This window comes from Aulostomus chinensis, chromosome 17 (genome assembly GCF_037954235.1).
Source record: "Aulostomus chinensis isolate RoL2024-O1b breed Wild chromosome 17, RoL_Achi_v1.0, whole genome shotgun sequence".
In the NCBI taxonomy this organism is placed as follows: domain Eukaryota; kingdom Metazoa; phylum Chordata; class Actinopteri; order Syngnathiformes; family Aulostomidae; genus Aulostomus; species Aulostomus chinensis.
Window position 1 is genome coordinate 24,522,258 of NC_141336.1, and position 19,249 is coordinate 24,541,506.

The 19,249-nt window shown below is 43.7% G+C and overlaps 1 protein-coding gene across 1 annotated transcript; it reads right to left on the bottom strand.

Annotated features, from left to right (window-relative positions):
* Window positions 1–734: 734 nt before the first annotated feature.
* LOC147246873 (uncharacterized) lies at window positions 735–18,991 on the bottom strand. The gene is made up of 5 exons (XM_086181687.1): window positions 18,410–18,991; window positions 9,764–9,845; window positions 9,064–9,578; window positions 5,177–5,230; window positions 735–1,892 (listed from the first exon to the last, which is right to left on the bottom strand). The coding sequence occupies exons 1-5, from the start codon at window positions 18,476–18,478 to the stop codon at window positions 1,785–1,787; spliced, it is 828 nt and encodes a 275-aa protein (XP_086037813.1). The 5' UTR covers window positions 18,479–18,991; the 3' UTR covers window positions 735–1,784.
* Between the last annotated feature and the right edge of the window lie 258 nt (window positions 18,992–19,249).

Below are 19,249 nucleotides of genomic sequence, written 5' to 3' on the forward strand. Positions count from 1 at the left end.
GCAAACCTACAGACTAGAGATGGGACATCAGAGGAGAATGATGGCGCAGATCCAGGCATTGACACCATGACCGGTATCTCATTTTTGTTGCTACCTTGAGGCATCAGCACTGTAGACGCCAAACTGATCAGTGCCTCCGTTTATCAAGTCACAGAATCATTGGTTGACCTGACTGATGCAGTAAAGCTGATCTTGGGTCGGTCTTCATTAGACCTGACATTAGGATGTGCATTTGGACTCACTGCATAAAAGAACAACTTCTGTCATACAAGCGCATTCCGCGTCCCGGAATCATTCCAAATTACTTGTGAAAAACAAAACTGGCAATAGTTCTTAACTCCAATATGTATGTCCGCTTACGTAACGAATGAGTACTTATAGCTCGTCTGCTCGCCGCCATCATCTGTCTGGAGGACAGTGGGTTCACCAGAAGTGTTTAGTCAGCAAGTTGGTTCAAGAGTGAGCTGAGAGATGCTAATGTGCTACATGGAGCTAATGGGAAACATTGCACATTGAGATTTGATACATATGAAGAATGACTGATGTGCCACTCACGGTTGAGTCTCTGTCACATAGGAAGTGACACAGAGTGAAGTGACATGTAGCATGTTGGTGTCTCACGCCTTCACATCTCCCACAGGTTGTCCCATTGTCAGTCTTCCACACTCCTCTCTCCTGTTATTGACGCTAATGTTGAGTTCATCAAGGTGCCACAAGTTAATATTGATAGGAAATAAAAATCACCCCCAACACAAGAGGCCACAGGGCATTTATTGATTCCTTTTGTGCAACAAGGGACGAAAACATGTCACAATGTTACATTCACTTCGGCGAAATCTAAGTTACAGTGGTGACGTAGTTTGTTACGGATGAATCAGCTCGTCTCCAGAGCTGAGAACTACCTCAGTCAACACAACAGGAATGTCATTTCAAGGCATTAAGAGATCTTTAGAAAACACTGGGGTGTCTTGGATATACCAGTGGTCCTCTTCTACCTAGTGAGGAAACATCTGAGAAACAATGGCACACTACAAGTAGGCTATGCATAACACAGCACCGATTACACTTGCCAAATGTGCAGCGAACTATACCCATACTTCCTTAGTAGGTCTCCTTCTGCAAAACAGTGGAATTCATGCAAGAGGACACACGTACGTAAGTTTGACCTTGACTAAAAGTGACAAATTCAATAAGAAACGTACATCATCAAAGGTCGACTATTCAACTACAGTCATACATTTTATTATAGCTCATCATGACCTGCATATCCAAATAACACAAGTAGTTTTCCAGGCAGACAAATGTCATCTCGACGGTACGAAGGTGACCGCGCCTCGCCAGGTTTAGAATATGAAATTACCAAGAACCTTACAAGATATCCAGTAATCACATCGAAGGAAGAAACCTTTGATTGTCTTACATGCATTACTTCCCTTGAATCTGATCCCATCCAAAGCTAAATTCAGGTCGTTTCTGGATCCTCGTCTCACCAACCACAGGACAGCTATACATACGCGATACCTGAAGTTTCCTTAGAAGTGTAGGTCATTTCAGTCTCCTCGTGTTCCTGTTCTGATTCCACTTGGAGAACAATGATCAAAGTGACAGCGTTACAGGGTGGGATTACCTGAGTGTGCAATAGTCCGACCATCAAACAAGACTCTTCTCTAGCCGTCCGTGTCCTAACAGTCACTTGTTGGTCTAGCTGCAGAAGCCACGAGAAAGCAGCCATGAGGGGTTGAGAGAGGGAGGGGCGGGGCTTGTCTGGCAGTAAATGATTTTCCTTATGAGCAGGGGGGGTCCTCAGATGGCGGCACCGTACTCAAGGACCGGAAGGCGAAAATGGAGGGATCATAGGTGTACCTCGGTGGAGGCCGACCGCCAGTTAGCGTCTGAGGACAGAGGGAGAGACAGGGGTAAGGGTGAGTGATGGAGGTGCGTTAATCCAGATCTGGAGCCTGATTGGATGGAAATGGCAGGTAACAAAGGGCAAGGGTTACCTCCAGTCCATCCATCAAGCTTTTATGTGCCATGTCAATGCACACTGATGAATCCATACAAGTCTCCCTGTCATGAGACCGTGAGAAAACCAGACCAGCATATTTCTTTCTTTTTTTCTGCCTCCATTCATTCTGCAGGTTATGTGACATAAACGCTTTTCCACTCACATCCCCCCTCTGAGCAGAGCCTCACTTTTTGTGGCTCTACAAGCCGTCTGTCTAAAATTAGCCCTGGTCATTTTCCTCCCTACAGGAAACGACAGGAAATGACTTTGTTGGATTTGGCAGTGAGGCAGCACTTTCTCCAGTCTGCTGAGGGGGAGATTTGTGAGAAGGTGGATTGAAGAGATTAAGAGAAAGATGTGTAATTAGGAACTCGTCCCTTGAGCCCAAGAGAAAACTGGAGTGTATTGTCTCTTTACAAGCACCTCCCTGACACAGATGCAGCGGACTGCTCTGCAACTGGAAAACTACCTGGTGAAACGAGCATGTGAGGCTCAAGGTGTTGCTATGACTTCAGCCTTCATCTGCAGGGATTCCTCACTGACTGAGCCAGTAACATGGAAACAAGTCCCTGTTCCACTTACAGCCATCTCATCTGCTAATGTTAGTATAAACAGGCAAAAAGCAAACACTTCATAGCCTGAGAACACGTTACTGTAATCCTGATGGATGTTAAAATGTTCTCCATATGGCTGCTGCGAGTCAGTCCAACTGTGGGAAGGAGTCACAGAGCAGGAGGACTGCAGCCATGCTAGCGATCCTGTGAAGACATTTACAGCCCAGACAGGTCAAACAAACTACAAGTCCCTCTGTTTCTGAAACAATTAACAGCCGAAGCAGCAGGAGGAATTTAGAAAATCAGCAGCTTTGCACGTCTCCTTACTACTGTGATGATTGTTGTCATTTTAAGAACTCGTGATAGCGATGCACCGCACGTCATCTGTATCGGCAGATATCGGTCATTTTTTAAAAGTACCAACGTCTGTCCCTTCTTATCAAAATGCTTTGGAAACACAAACTTAATGTTAGCAGTATGCATTTCAGTATTTAGGAAATGGAAATATCATATAAACACGTATTTATGCAGTAAATATCAGCAATCAGCCAAATCAGTTCTTGCATATCTGCTTATGATATGATACTGACACGTGGCATGGCAGTCTGATGAGTGTCTCCCACTGGAATCATGGGAAAGTGGCAAACATGGCTGTCCAACAGTGACAAAACACTAAATTCATCTTTTTTATTTTCTCTGTTCTTTCTGTAACAAGATGTGAGTGTAAAAAACCTTCTTCCAGCTAAGTGCTAAGCTAACAGGCTGCTAACAGTCAATAAAGTTGACTCTTCCTTTCAGGTCTTTTGTCATAACACTTGAGCCAAACATGTCTTCATATCACATCGGCCTCCTCCATCTTGGTTTCTCCCTCATCAATCTGACACCGGACGCCATCACTCTAGCCTGCTACAGCCTGGGAAGCTCTCATCACCCCTCTCCCCCCTTGGCCTCCCACCTCTCCAGAGAGAAGGCCCCTGCAGCAGCAGCCAAAACTGTGACCCCCCTGCCTTAAAACACACACATACACCACCACCACCATCGACCTCTTCAACCCCGTAACAACTCCCATGCATGAATGCTTGAATCCAGCCTTGAAGCCGGGGCCCCATCCAGATCCAGTGTCTCTTCTGGATCGGAGCCAGGAAACTGAGGGCTGACAGATAAAAGAGGGAGAGAAAGCAGCAGAAAAGAGATGTAACAGAGGAAGAGATGGGACGATGTGGTACAAAGAGTCAACACAAGTCTGGCTCATCAATCCAAAGACTGCCTGTGTACTCACTTCAAGAAAATCTATGAACTGGAACGTACCCAGGGCCCTCAGACGTCACTGACGGGGACAACAACACTACCAACTACACCAGTGAAAACAGAGGATAATGAGCAATATCTCAGAGTCTCAGTGGAGCTAAACAGATAGCAGCCGGCCAGGCTATAAATGGGAAATGACTTCATCTCTTGAAATACACCACGAGGGAACTGCAAAACACTCCAACTCCTCTTCCTCCTCCTCAGCTCCATCTCTCATCGCTTGTTCTTCCTCAACACACTTTCAAAGAGGATTTTTATGGATTTGTCCAGCTCGTACATACTTCTCTATACAGTTGGTGTGTACACAAACAAGTGTGTGGTGAGCTTCCATTGACACTATCCCACACGAGGTGAGAATAACGTCACTTTTCTCACCACACTGTGCATCCTTCTGGAGTGCCCCACTCGCTGCCAAGACGCCCGAGCTGGTTCCAGTCGCCTCCCCTCCCCACTACGATCTACTAAACCCATGTGCAGTTACACAGCTGAGTTGGTGGATGATTATTAGACCACTTCACAGCGAGATCATAATCTTGAGAAAATTCCACTGTGTTTACAAAGCTATCTAAGCGGGTAAATGACCACTAATGGGAGAAGTGCGCTATTAAAGGTTATTGAGTGAGCTCCCGACCCAAACCCCTCCTTCATTAGGTATCACCTCAATACGCACACGGTTTAACTCGGTGCTGGCTGCGGAAGGAATCTTGACAGTCCTATCAGATCTGCAGACTTTTCAGGCTCTGCTGCTAGCAGGGCATGATGGGAATCAACACTACTGCCAGATGCTGTCCCAGTATGCAGTTGGACAGACATCAAGGTACTGGTGGAAAGACCGGCTGGGCTGTTCATGAAGCCCGTCCAAGCGTGCAACCTTATCACTGCAGTAATGGACACCCTGAACTGGGCCGACTCTAATGGTTCAGCGTTAAGGGGACAACGAGTTTTCACGCAAATTAATAGCAACTTGTGTCAACTACTTTACGTGATGGCGGCCATCGGTCACAGGTGGATGTACTTCACCCAAAGCAGTGACTTGTGCCCTTCTATTACTCACAAATAAGCGTCTTGTTTCTTTTACTCATTAGCTTCAAGTTGAAAATACGTGGCTGACTCTTTCTGCATTCCGGAGTCACAAAGTGATGAAGGAGGGAAAATGCTTCTTTGCAATCCCAAGACACCCGTTAGTGGGTGCGTGAAGACATACTACATGTTTTTGTTGATGTACCCAAAGTGTATGTATCATTTTGTAAATATTCACAAAAATGCTACATCATCTGCAGGAAACTATGCTTAGTAAAAGCACACTCACTCGAATCTTCATGGTCCGTGTTTTTCCTCCGCAGTTCTTCTTCAGCAGCATTTTCTGTGGAGAAGAAGAATGCACAGTGACTCCTACAGAAGAGCACCCAGGTCCTTCCTTTGCACCAAGCAGCTGAAGCCCAGAAATGTCTGTGCAAAAACCATGTGAAACCTATTTTACTGGGGAGGCCAAGCGCTTTCACAACCCAGTGTTTAGTCGGTTTTATTGGAACCCTGGTGCGGTTCGTTTAGGTGCTTGTGAAAGCAGCAATCGTACTCTGGTGCGGACCAAAACAACCAGTCCAAGACCACCACTCCCACGTGGTTTTGCCCATTACCAAGTGAACCCAAGTGTGGTTCGATTACAGTGAAAGCACAATATGACCCGAATGCATATAATGAACTAAAACACAGGGGATTATAAGATACATTTGTTCAGATGTCAATAAAACCAAAGGCAGAATGACAGGGAGAAGGCTGACTGCTGGGTCAAACAGTTGACATTTTCTAGTGGCAACATTTCTGACCAATTAGAACAGATTTCTGTGAGCACATTTCCAGCTTGGTCCACTTGAATTTGTGCAATGGAAACTGAACCATTATTAAAAGAGGAACATGTGTGGTGACGAGACGTGAACACTGGCAGCGAAGTCACGATGATTGAGGAAGTGAGGTAAATCCAGCTGAGTCACCAAACTAAACAGTCAGTCAATGAAGCTTATGCAATATCCTGTCTCCCACTCCCCTCGATGTCCACGCAGATCCTCTATTCTCAAAAGCAGCGGGGGTGGAGGGACCACACAATCATGGAATTGTCTGGGAGGTAGCTTCTTAGGGGGAAGGGAGCACAGGAAAGAATGGAAACATAAGACTCCTGCTGTTGAGATGAGTGAGGGAGATGGTGCGCACTTGCCCTCATGATCACCTCCTGCCAAACCTCCTTATCTTCCATCAGTTCCTCTACAGCCCGTTTGGATGCAAGCAGCTTGGAAAAAAAAAAAGGATCTCTATATGAACCGACAAGGGTGGAGAGATACGACCACCCCAGACGTCAAGCTGAACCATATAAGAGCCATTTGTGTTGCTCAGTATTCTCATTTTACAGGATATCGGGTGTATTTGCTATCCTTCTGCCCTGATCATGTCAACTTAGATGACACACACAAACACACACACACACACACACACACACACACACACACACACACACACACACACACACACACAGGGGTTGAGTTGCAAATCACTGTTTTGACATAAAAAGCAAACTCCTTAAAAAAGTACAGTACATACACATATATATCCACACAGAGACATATACATATATGTGTATACATATGTGTGTGTGTATATATATATATTTATATGTAAAACATTTATTGCAAATAAAATAAATCATTTTAAATTATTCCATGTAAAAAGTAGCATTTGAAATACTTGACCCGAGGACGAAGGAGATGTTCTCAGTCAGTTCTGATACTTGTAGGGTTCATTCCCAGCCCAATTTTAAACTACATTATGTCCATTAAGTGATTAAGAGTATTTTTTCCTTTTATGTCATTTGCATGTGCGGATCCTGCATTTTTCAGATTTTCTAGAATAAACATGAAAACAAGACATCCGCAGCAAAAGTGTTGCTTTTCAGGGATAATCAGGTTAACAAACAGCAGCGCTGCTACATCAAAGCAATTGGACACGGATTAACATGCAGGATTATCAGAGACTAAAAAGAACAAACTACTGAGCTTTTCACCTGGTCTAGAGGAAAATGCCAAGATAAATAAATATATGAATGTTGCTGCTGCTCATGCAGGTCACAATGGAGCACAGCAGCGCGGCGCTGGATGAGCAGCAGGGCTAGGAGTCCGTGTGATAGTTGACAAGTTGTTCATTCTGATCACACTGTAGGTGCAAGGGGGTGGGACGGAATAATGACATGACAGTGTACTGGGACACTTTCTCTTGTGATAAAATATCCATACATTGATTCCAAACATTGACAGTATTTCTTTACCTGGTCATAAATATTTTGTCTGAACATTTAGATAAGTCATTTATTTTGTCTTTATGGCTGTCAAGGTCACACTTGCACTTGTTTTCATCCGAGTTGTCAAAATCTTGAAACTGACACCAATGCAGTGCAGAATCATTTTTTCCATAGTAACAAAGATATTGTGACGTACCATGGATAAATTGTCTAGCAAGAAAGTACGGCAGAAGTGCTGTATCGTGATACCATTGATATTATCATGACTGCAAGAGAAGAATCACGGCAGCATGCATCACATCACGAGTTGCTCTCATTTCCACCTACAAGAGATACGTCTAAACATAGAGAGCTTTTCCCTATGAGCTCTAACTCGCGACAGTTTCACCAGTGGAAGTCTGTGATGAATTGATCTGGGAGAATGGTGTGAAAATGTTTGGCAAGCAGTGGCGTTCAGTCATATTAGTTATCACACATATGGCAAATTATTCCCTTGGTCCTGACACCTTCAAATAGCTTCGTCTAAAGACCCACCTCTCAGTATTCCTTTTTTGGTTAACACCCCAGAACAAGATGGTGAAGGTGTTTAAGTTAAGATAAACACTGAGACTGGAAGGGGTCCAGCTAAAGGGTTAATGGGAGACTGGAGCTGTGTCTGCTGGCTACCTCTGTAGGCCCCCTATTGTATTCCCTGCAGCACCTCCCATTCCACTTGACTGAGTGTGCACACACTCTCACACTAACAGACACACAGCAATACAGCAACAAACTCACAGACAGACAGGAGGATGCACACATGCAGACACAAAAAGACAGGCAGGATGATAGACGCGTACCCCAGCATGAGACACACACACCCACACACACACACACACACTCCTGCTTTTTTCCATTTTCACCCCGCTCATTGCTGCCCGCTGTCTCTCATCATCTGTTCTTTCCCTCTAAAAAACCCCATGGACATATGGCCCCCTGAAACCTGCAGTTTCTCTATGCAAACACACACACACACACACACACACACACACACACACACACACACACACACCCTTTCCCTTCCGCAGTGTGGGCCAACAAGTCGATTGGATTTTAATGATTAGTGGACCAGCTTCTCCATGACTCATTAGTGGCTGTCGTTTTTCTGTTGTATATTTAATCCTCTCCTTCTGCCTCCACCCCTCCATCGTTTCCCCTCTCTCACCAGCCTTTGTGAGAAACGAGGGCAGACATCTGCCATCCCTGCCTCCCTCTCCTTCATCCTTGTCCTGCCAGACCACCGTGGTGGCTAGCGTCCTCCACTCTGGAAAAGGAAGACGTTTGCATATGCGAGCACGCACAGCTGAGGGGCTGTGCGCGTGTGCGTGTGCGGTACTTGGGTAGACTGGACCGACATCTTTGTATTTATAGACCTCAGCCCTAACATAACCATCTCTTCACCGGGTGGCTGAAATCATATGGTAAAGTTTTAGAGAAAGACACGTTTTACAGATCACATTACTTTTTCTGTGGAAGTGTTACTGTTAATACTTGCAGGCCAACAGCCAACAGAGAGACATCACCACACCACCTTGGGAGGTAGAGGATCACATGCAAACCTCTGCATTCATTCATATTTTTAAAAGTACTCGTATTTAAAGGAATATTTGTCCTCTATTGTGTTGTCAAATGCAAATAAAAAGACATAAAGCAAAGACAAAATAACCACGGAGGTCCTTGTAATAATTAGGAAAGGAGGTTTTCTCCAAGGTAAACTTAATTTAACTGGCAGAAAAACAGTCTGACAGTAATTTGGGGAATGATTAGTGTGACAGTTGAATAAATCATAATTAGTTGAAGAGTAAATGAAAACTTGACTTGCAGAAGTTGAGAGCACGAGTGGTTGGTGCCAGAGGAAAATTTGGAGCGCTCACCTGTTGCATTTTCTCTAAATCAAGACTGGGCCGCCCAGGCTCACCACCATAGCTGTGACGATACCTTCTGTAAGGTGCTGACTGGTCAAAGTGGGTCAATATGATGGGCCGAGCCACTGGCTGCACCACTTGAAGCTGGAAGCGCATGGGGGGTGGCTTCAGGCTACGGGGCGGGCTGGAGCTGAAGAGCACAGGACTGGGGGAGGCGGCCAGGCAAGCGCCCGGCTCAACCAGCTGCCTGGCCGAAGCGACTGGCGACCTGTAACCGCAGAGGTCCCGCACCTCGTCGTCACTGGACGCACTGCTGTGGTGATCACCATGGCATTGGGGAAGTGCAGACACCCACTTCCTGTTGTCCCCGCAGCTGATTCGCTCAAGCTCTTCCTCTGAGGAGTGGCGATCCAGATTGGCATCTAGGAGGAGGCGCAGGCGTCGTAATCGAGCTGGAGAGAGGGGACCCTGGTTGTGCTGCTGGCTGGTGGCCAAGGGGGTGAGGGCACAATTTCTCCTTCTCTCTTCAGGAGTCAATAAACAGGAAAAAGTCAAAGATGAAAACAGAGAAATTTTCGCAGATGATTGCAAATTTTTGTATTAAAAATACCAAACTTACAAGACAGCGTATTCAAACCTGTGAGAATCACGACAAACAACATCGTCACCTATCTAGTGGAAAATTGCTGCTGTGGCAGACGGAACGTACCTCTGTCAATCTGTGCAAGCTCCTGGTTCTCCCCCTCAGAGTCGTCACTCTCCCCTCCCTCTCCACTGCCGTGATAAGAAATCTGGAAATAAGGATTGAGCCTGTAAGCAGTAATATCCCAGCATCTATTTCCTCCGCATTAGGATCAATTACACCAGCTGGTATCCTATTAGATATTTGGGAAACGTGGTCTCAAAATCAATGAATTAACTATTGTCAGAAGTAGTTTTTGTTAGGCCCCATTGACCTTGACCACCAAATTCTCATCAGTTCATCATTAAATCTCAGGATGGGAAAATTGTTCAACTTTCGACAGGCTCTCACGCCAACAGTCAAACTAGCAAGGGGAAAACTTTCATTCATATATTGGTCTGCACCGTCAGGCGTGATAAGTTGAAGTGTGAAGAAATAAATAAAATAAGTAAAAAAAAAAATCATTTCCAGCATCAGTGCTTTTTCTAATATGATGGTTTTGTCAGAGCTGATTCTGTGAGCCTCATTCTGACAGGACTCTGCTGCTAGCTTGTTGTAGCTAAGTAGCTCAGCTTGTCCCTCTCCTGTTTCTAAAACTGTTATGCCTCCCCTACTCAATTTCTCGATACATTCCCCTCATCTTTGCTTACGCATCATTCCGTCATAGGAGATTGATAAACTGAGACCTTGATGATTTGGTATGTTTAATTTTTTTTCATATAATAGGCCTGCATTATTTCTTTTTTTTCGTTGCCAAATACATGTTACATACATACATGCCAACATGTTGACCAGTGAAATCCTGTGACTTCACCTCCCTGATTCGGTGCAAGCAGGGACTTATAATACATTTGAAGCACATCTTCAAGGCGTTCCTCGTGTTTTTGGGAAGGAGATGAACAGAAACACGACCGTGTCATCAACACCACAGCAAAATAAGCTAAACCTTACCAACAAAAACAGACCCCTAATCAAACACAGAATTCAGTTGCAACAACAACAACAAAAACTGAATATTGCATTATATTCAATGCATTTAAGTCATTTGGGGCAGGACTAGTTAAGACATAATGCTGTCTCAGTTAATCCAACGCTACTTTTTCATCCAGATTGTCTCTTTCAAATCAATCCCTCCTCTACAGCGGTAGCAACAATACAGCTATCCTGCAGACTGCAATGCTCAGAGTTAAGTAATGCGCCTCACACTCAGTAATTACCACTTTGAGGCCTCGTGGAGCAGCTGCCATCTGTGCTTGTGTGTTATATGCTTGCTTACACACACACACACACACACACACACACACACACACACACACACCTCCCTCTGAAGCTCTTCAAAAAGAGGAAAACAGGAGCCAAAGCCTCAAAGCCCACGATGGGCAGACAGATATTCATTCAAGTGTGAACTCTAATGTATAATTTAACAAACTGTTGTGCAATTAAAATCAAATCATGTAAGTGTAACTCATTTTAACATTTTCACTGTCAATGCCAATTGTACACACATAGTAGTGAACTTTCTAAAAATGAACAATTCCATAAAGCCAGCTGCACGAGTGCCACTGCAGACATTGGGTTTTATTTCTGTTTTGGAGCGTGAGTTGTGGGATGGATCATCAATGAGCACCACCAGAATTGGCTCCCCTGTGATGGAGTCTCAAGTTAAATAGTGTGACTTCATTAACTACACAGGAAAATGGCACAGAGGAATAACTCTGAAAAGGAAATATAGTTTGGCAAGTGGCCTGCTGAGGCTTTGAGCTGCACTCCCGTGTATTACAATTTATTAATTTTTGTGGGCAGCGTCCATGAAACAGCTCAAATCCTATTCAAAAGTAGTGCTGCAGGATACTGAGAACAAGTCACATTGAAGGTCCATATCATGTCTGAATTGTTCTCTAAAGACTGTCGTCAGAGACATTTCAATATGTACTCAGACTCACAGATTTCAGCAGGGTGATCACTTACTGATATTTAGACATTTAATGCTACAGAGAGAGCAACTTCAATTCTGTGCTTCTTTAAACCTGCAAGTCTGAGATTTTGTCAAAGAGAAACCGTGTAAAGTGAAAGGTGACAGTCACAATTTGGCCTATTTGTCTCCTTCAGCATGTTACTGAGGACGGTCAGAAGCTAGATGAGGTAAGGCAGCAAAAAATGTATTTCCACCACGGCCACAGTATACGTCATATTTCAGATGTACGCACAGACTGAGCAATATACTGAATATTGTCTTAATGTGCTGCAAAGGCAGAATAGCCTGCACCTGATATCCCGAAGCCCTGCCTACTCACTCCCTATCACACCTGTTCTGTATCGGCCTCTTGATGAGCCCCACCCCCTGTCTCTCTCAGCCAATCAGCCTGTTCCCTACTCATCTGTTCTCACTCTCCTGATTAGCAGCAAGTGTTTATATACCAGTTCAGTGACCTCTGTTCTCTGTTGTGTCCTTAAAATTCCAAGTTTCTGTTTCAAATTTAATTTTTTTCCTGAGCTTCCTGTGTACCAGCCTGCTGCATATTGATGAAGACAAAGGGGGGGGGGTCACTCCTCCTTTGTCCCTGTGGCCTTCATGCAATCCTTCACTCCTGCAAACACACTTCATCACCTAGCGTCAAGATCACATACCTGAACCACCTCGCCCTACATGTTTTTGAACACAAAGGAGCAGCAGCTCTGCCCTGACCTCCCTCCAGAGTTCTGAAATATTGGATGCAATATGCAGCCAATCTATGAAGGGAAACAAATTCAGATGCTTCTGATTTGATCTCATAGACCCATAAGACTCACCTTACACATGCTGCCTTTACTTTTTGTCTTGCAGAAATACTTAATATCCTGCTATTGTTCTGCAGATGACAGTGAGCTTTACCTCCCATTAGAACCCGTAATACAGTACCAGTCACAGCACAGCTGGATCAGTCCTTGACTTCCTCCAGGAAGTGAGATTTTGGATGCGAAACTGTTTCAGTTACACCAAAACGAGACTTAAGTGGTCTCGTGTCACCTCCCGACTCCTTTGGGGGCAAAACTGCAGCAATAAACTGTTTTCACAGTTTAATGTGGTATGGACATAGACAGGCTTTCATTAAAAAATGTATAGTTCAGGTCTTCAGTGTAATAAAGCATTTGCTCTAGAGTTTAAAGCTTAATTTGTTTTGAACACTTTACAGGGTCTGGTGCTCCAGTGCATCTGTGAGCTCCTCTGCCCTCTTCCCAATCCCGGATCTCTCAGATCCCCAAACCAGCTGCTCCTGGTTCCCCCCTAGAACAAGATTAGCAGTAGTAGCTGCCAAGAAGCTTTGGAATAGTTTACCATTTTCAATTAAGTGTTCTCCCTCTGTAGACTCCTTTAAGGCCATTCTTCAGATCCACACGTTCTCTCAGGTCTATGAGTGTCCTTCAGGTTTCATGTAGTAACTTCCCTTAATCCAGGGATCATTTTCTGTTGATATCTCTACCTCTTTTATTTCATTGCACAGCCCGTTGGTCAACCCTGGTCATTTCTAAATGTGATCTATGAAATAAATTAGATTTGATCATTACCCAAAGCTTGTGACCATAGGTGAGGGCTGGACCTTCAAGCTCAGGCACTTCATCACAACACACCCTTGTAACACCCACATCTCTGCTGATAACACAGCAATATAACTGCCTATCTCATGCCTCATCTAGGGTTGGGCTGTCATATGGTAATACCAACACCAGAGTATTAAAAAATAGCAATGGTGTCTGTTTCATTAGAGTCAAAAACAAGTTCTGCTGCACAAGAGACAATTTAAAGAGCATTTATAGGATATGATTGGCTGTACGACGTACAGACGTACAAGAAAAGCAGTGTAGTCCATTAGGCTGTTTCTTAGTATATGTTCGGGTTCAGTAACATGCACACTTCCACACAAAACTCAGACATCAGCCTGCTTTTGGTTAAGCAGACACTCTCCGACCCACAACATCATTATACTCTATCTATAAATAAAGGTGTTTTACACAGTAATATGTTAACATTCATTCCAATTATCTCAGAAAGTGTCGTGCAATGACATTGCCTTGACTTTGTGCCATTGCCCCGGAAAAAACACGGTGATGAACATCCCAGCATGAAGCTGCACAGCCATCGGCGACTCGTTGCATCCACACAACACAAGCTGCAGTGAAGGATGTGTGTTGAGCCTAAAATAAGAGAGACTTTCACCTCAACATCCAGCTGACCCTCTACTGGTGCTTTATCATTTGTTTACTAGACAGCCATTTATGTAATGGCTTTAAGGATCTATTATTATAAGTATAAAATATAAATGATTATATATAATTTGAAAAACACACTAAGATTCTGTTCATCTGTCCAAATTTAAATTTGGCCTCACTCTTTCTTTGCATTTCAAATATTCAAATCATGTCTGAGGCGTGAGCAGTGTGGACCTGCAACAACAAACCAAGCTGGCTTTGGAGCTCTTTCAGTCTATCTGTAACACTTTCACATGACCACCAAGTGTACTATACTAAAGCGGTATTTCCCCCTCCCAAAAAAATAGCATATCAACTTCTATGATTTGTTGTTTATATGATTACAACCTTCAACAGTATCTGTTAAGGATAGCAATGTCAGACTTTTATCCAGAGAGCTGGGACACATGAGCAAAGTGAAAGTGAGACTATGAATAAAGTCTAAAAAACGCTTTTGTGCACACATGCAATGATAGACAAAGGGTTGTGTGTTTGTGTGTCAAGAACAGTTGAATGAAATCCTTGTCAGTCCCCTGCATCGCTGAGCAGCTTGCTAAGCTGGATCAATGGCAATGTCACACAGCGTACGTACACACACCGACACACGCACACACAGTTCACACAGATATCAGCTTTGCTCTGTCCTTCCACGCTGGCATGGACAGTGTCACACTCTATTCCCCTTCTCATGACAACACACAACACAGGGTCAGAGACAGTTGATTGTCTTTCCCCTCACCCTTCAGTGAATCCTGCCCATAGTGTAGCCCAATTAGTCTTGATTAGTGTAAGCTCCTGGGAATAGTACTGTAACAGGGCCTAAGAGACCTTAAGTCTCTATCCTGTAATGGCCATTCAGCCCGGTGACCGTTGGAGTTCAAATCAAGCTCATCGAGGTTACTGATGACAAGCGAGACGACGCTTTAAACCAGTTTACAGGCTATTAGGAGACGACAGCCAGAAGTTGCAGAAATAAATCAGGAAAAAAAGGCCGAACAAATTAATTAACTACTCTGTTTATGTCAGTGCCAGCGCTGCATTTAGCCCTGTATTTCATTTTCATTAATGAGTCACTTGAAAATGACACACAGCCAGTTTGAACACATATTTACTTGTCATGGCAAGTACAACTGAGCTTTAGGTCCACTGCGGATTCACAAATCTCAGGGAGAAACTGATGGTTTCTGTATGGTTTTCTTAGGACTGCAGACCACCGATTTATGGCGAGAGTTATGAAATGTATTGATGGCCTTTTTAACTTCAGTGAGTATAATAGCCGATAGTCATTATTCGGAGAAAAGTTAAATTAAACCACTTTATCAGTAAGACTTCACAACGCCTGCCTTGCCAGCATCAAACTGCTGATCCAACAAAAATTTGCATATCTTTTTATCTGCTTTCATGGCAGTTTGTCTTAATTCAACTTCAACTACTGGTGTTTTGTTTAACACTTTACTTTTTGGTATTGTTGGAGTGTATTGTATTGTCGATCCATATTGCTATTGTTTAATGCTAAGGGTCCATGGACATCTGCTGCTGAGCTGCATGAGAGGAAGTCAAATCTTTTGTGAGGTTCATCCATACGATCAACCGACAGTAATTTCTGCCTCTGCTGCACTGCTTTCTTTCTTTATTCATCTCTTGCAGTTCCTCCATACTTTTAGGTACAATGCCCTCGAAAATGATCTACTGGCAGACAATAATGATATTCATAATTATACATGCAACATACCAGTAGCCCAGAGCAGAAAAAAACCAAACACTTTAAGATTTTACACTGAAATAGCAGCTTAAATTTGGTAGCAGGATTGCACTGGTTGGAAGACAAAGAAGAGTGGAGAGGGAGCAGGTGCTGCTTGCTAAACATTTCGTGTTGTAGGAAGTCAGGAGACCCAAATTTTGACAAATGCAGGATATTTATTTAGCACAGGACAAAAGCAAGAGCGCATGAATCCTCATGAAGAAGTGTAAACATGAAGAAGCTAAATGAAGCTGGGGGAGGAGGAAGAAAACACGGATAAACATTGGTGTTATTTGGACCTGGGGGAGTTACAGGGTCAGCCCACAGCTGCTGGAGATTGAAGCAAACACAATATTCAACAGCCAAGAGGTAACTTAGCCAAACTTCCCTGACCACCGCAGCTTCTCTTACTGGCTTAAGAGGAGGGCATTAATCTGCAACCTCATCGCAAAACGTGACAGACTAGTTTGTGTTTCCAGTTAACTGTTAAGTGACTTTTGAAAAAACTTTGGATTTAAGGGGGGGGGGGGGTGCAGCTGCTGTGTTAAATCAACTGGTAAATGTATCATGTTATCAGAAGATGTCTCTAACAAGTTGCTGCACGGACTGGCTGTTCCAGAGCAGAAATAGTAGCTGAAGATGGGAGAGAATTACCCTCAGTTCGACGACCAAGAACTGTTCCTGAGTGCTAGCTAATATTGAACATGTTGCACGCTGCCCAGAAATGATGACAAAGTTTTGGAGTATTTGGGAAAAAATGATAGCAGCAGTAACAGCTGGTGAGTCATGTGAGTTAAATATTCGCTACCAGAGAGCGCACTTGAAAAAAAAAAAAGGTTTCCCATCTACTGTTTAGTGCATTTGCAGTTTTACAAAAAGGTAAAAACCACCTCCAGCAGGCATGTAAAGTTTTTTTGGTTTTTTTCTTATGTTGCAGTTGCCATCAACCTTTTTCTCATGAAAAACTTCAACACATGCATCAAAAGCCCTCTTACTGGTCCTTAAGGGTATAACGTCTCTTTATCATGACTCAGTTTTGGTCAGCATTCCTGGTCATAAGAGTAACATTGACCTTGCCAAAGCATGGGCAGAGAAGTTAAAAGTTGCCACATTGCTAAGAAGTTCATGGGGCAGTAACACTTGAGTGGTCCAGAAGAATGCCTCTTCCGAGCCCAGCAACAAACACAAACAACAGCACACAATAGAGATGGCACACTCTCTCCCTGTGTCCTTCACCGGGCCTTTGAACAGGAGCACTTTGGCACAAAATGGCTGCCATGCGAGTATACAGTTGGTTGATGCACAATAGTGTTGTGGATGGAGCAAGTTAGTGACCCATGCAGGATACAATTCACCCTTCTACTCACCAAAAAGAGGCATTATGCAAACTGAGCAGGCAGTAACAATAGAAGAGAACCTCCATGGATTCTGTTGTGGAAAATTGTAGGGTAACAACCATAGATGTTGCAACAATTCTAGCTCGCAACAATGATGTTTTATCTGAATTGTGTTTTTATTATAGTCTTTGCATACATCCAAATATGCTTCCAATACCCAGCAAGCACAAATCCACCTGCAGCTGTTATGGCTGGGGTGCACTTTATACTAGTCTCCCAATGAAAAGGCTCACTCCAAAACTCTGCAGCCCGGTTGTTAACCAGAACCAAGAGGGAGGCGACATAAATCCAGTCGTAGCTGCTCTTCACTGGCTTCCTGTAACTTTTCAAATAAAGCTGAAGGTCCTCCTGCTCAAAGAGAAAGCTGTAGCTGGACAAGGGCCAAGCTACGTTGCTAACTTCCCAGTTCGCTCCATGACCCTGCAGAACCTGGGGATCATCTGCTGCTGGATTGGAGGTTTCCAACAACAGCAGGATGAAGTTTGGTGGCAGAGTTTTTGTTAATTAAAGCACAAAACTGTGGCACAACAATTTCAGCAGCTTGCATGATATTTTCACGATAAAGCTTAAACCTTGTTTCTCTATCCCTTTAAGTAGATTTGCACATGCTTTCGGCTGCCGCACTTTTATAAACACTCTGCAAAGTTATGCCGTAAGTCATTTACTTTTCTACCATCATTCCATCTAAATTTCTGTCTTATGGTATGCATTTGGGTGTTATTCACTTTATAATAATCTTTTTTAACTGATGTTCACAGATGTTTTTTTTCTCCCTTTGTTAAGCATCTTTTCTGCAGTATTGTATGAAAGGTGCTGTACAATATCCTCTTACCCCACACATTCTGGCCAGTATATTCTCTCTCTCTCTCTCTCTCTCTCTCTCTCTCTCACGCCCCAACCAAAACATCTACTGGTTTCATAAAAAAAAAAAAAAGACAAACGGCTGTGTGTCTCATACACGTTGACGAGCCGCATGTTTCCTGTTGTTGTTTGGTTGGTTTCTTCTCGTTTAACGTGTTGCAAAGACCTGCGAGCCATGGCGAGGAGTTAAATACCTTAGAGAGCACAGCAGTGACTGGAAGCACAGACTACCTGAGAGCAACACACACACACACACACACACACACACACACACACACACACACACGACCAGCTCAGCTGCTTTCTTGACTGTACAAACACGCAGTCCACATACAAGCCCCTCTGTGCTGCAACTGTGCACGACAATTACTCCGAATACATGACATCAACAGAAAGTTACAAGCATAAAAAGAAAAGAAAAGTAGTTAGCTACTTAGCTAAACTTACCTTCAGCTGGAAAGGGTGTATCTCATTCAGCGAGTGTCTTCTTAGCTTCTTCGTCAGAGTCTTCAGCATTTTTACGAGGGTAGCTTATGGCTTCTTATCCTCCACACACTTTAATATGCTGGCTCGTTTGTGACGGTTACAACTTCATTAGTTAGCTAAACATGCTCGTTTTTTTTTTTTTCTTGTTTAAAGGAAGGCACGCGGGACTACCACGGAATATAAATTGACAACCACCTAAATGAGCAGCTTGAGACCCTCGGAGTTTAGTTCATGTCGGGGGGGAGAAGAAAAAACAAGATGAAAACAAAAAAAATCGAATGTGTTTAAACTGCGTAGATGCGACTTGTTTTGTCAAAAGACTGCGCGAGACGAGCTAGTTATCTCCGGGTTCATTAATGGGAGAGCTAGTTTAGCTAGTCCTCCGGCTAACTCGCCGCACTTTAATTGAAAAAGATGTCAGGTTAAATTTAAAAAAATATATATATCAACTAGTTCGCATTCACACACTCTCTCCCTCTCTCTCTCTCACACACACACACACACTCACGCACACACTCACACATCCAAATGTACACTAGCTACGCGAGCGTAGGGAGAGCTCCACCAGCCCTGAGCGTCTCGCTCCCTGATTGGCTACGCTGCTCCGTGACGTCACGCCGGTCCGTGGAGGAGGAGGACGTTTTCTATTCTGTTTACTTCTCCATTTTTCATATCGGGATAGTAATTTATTTATACTCCTGTTTTTGGTTTTAACCTGATCTAGAAAGAATCTACCTCAGAACTCTGGAGATAATGAATCCATCTACGATTGAATCGACAATGAGGACAATGTTTGGCTTC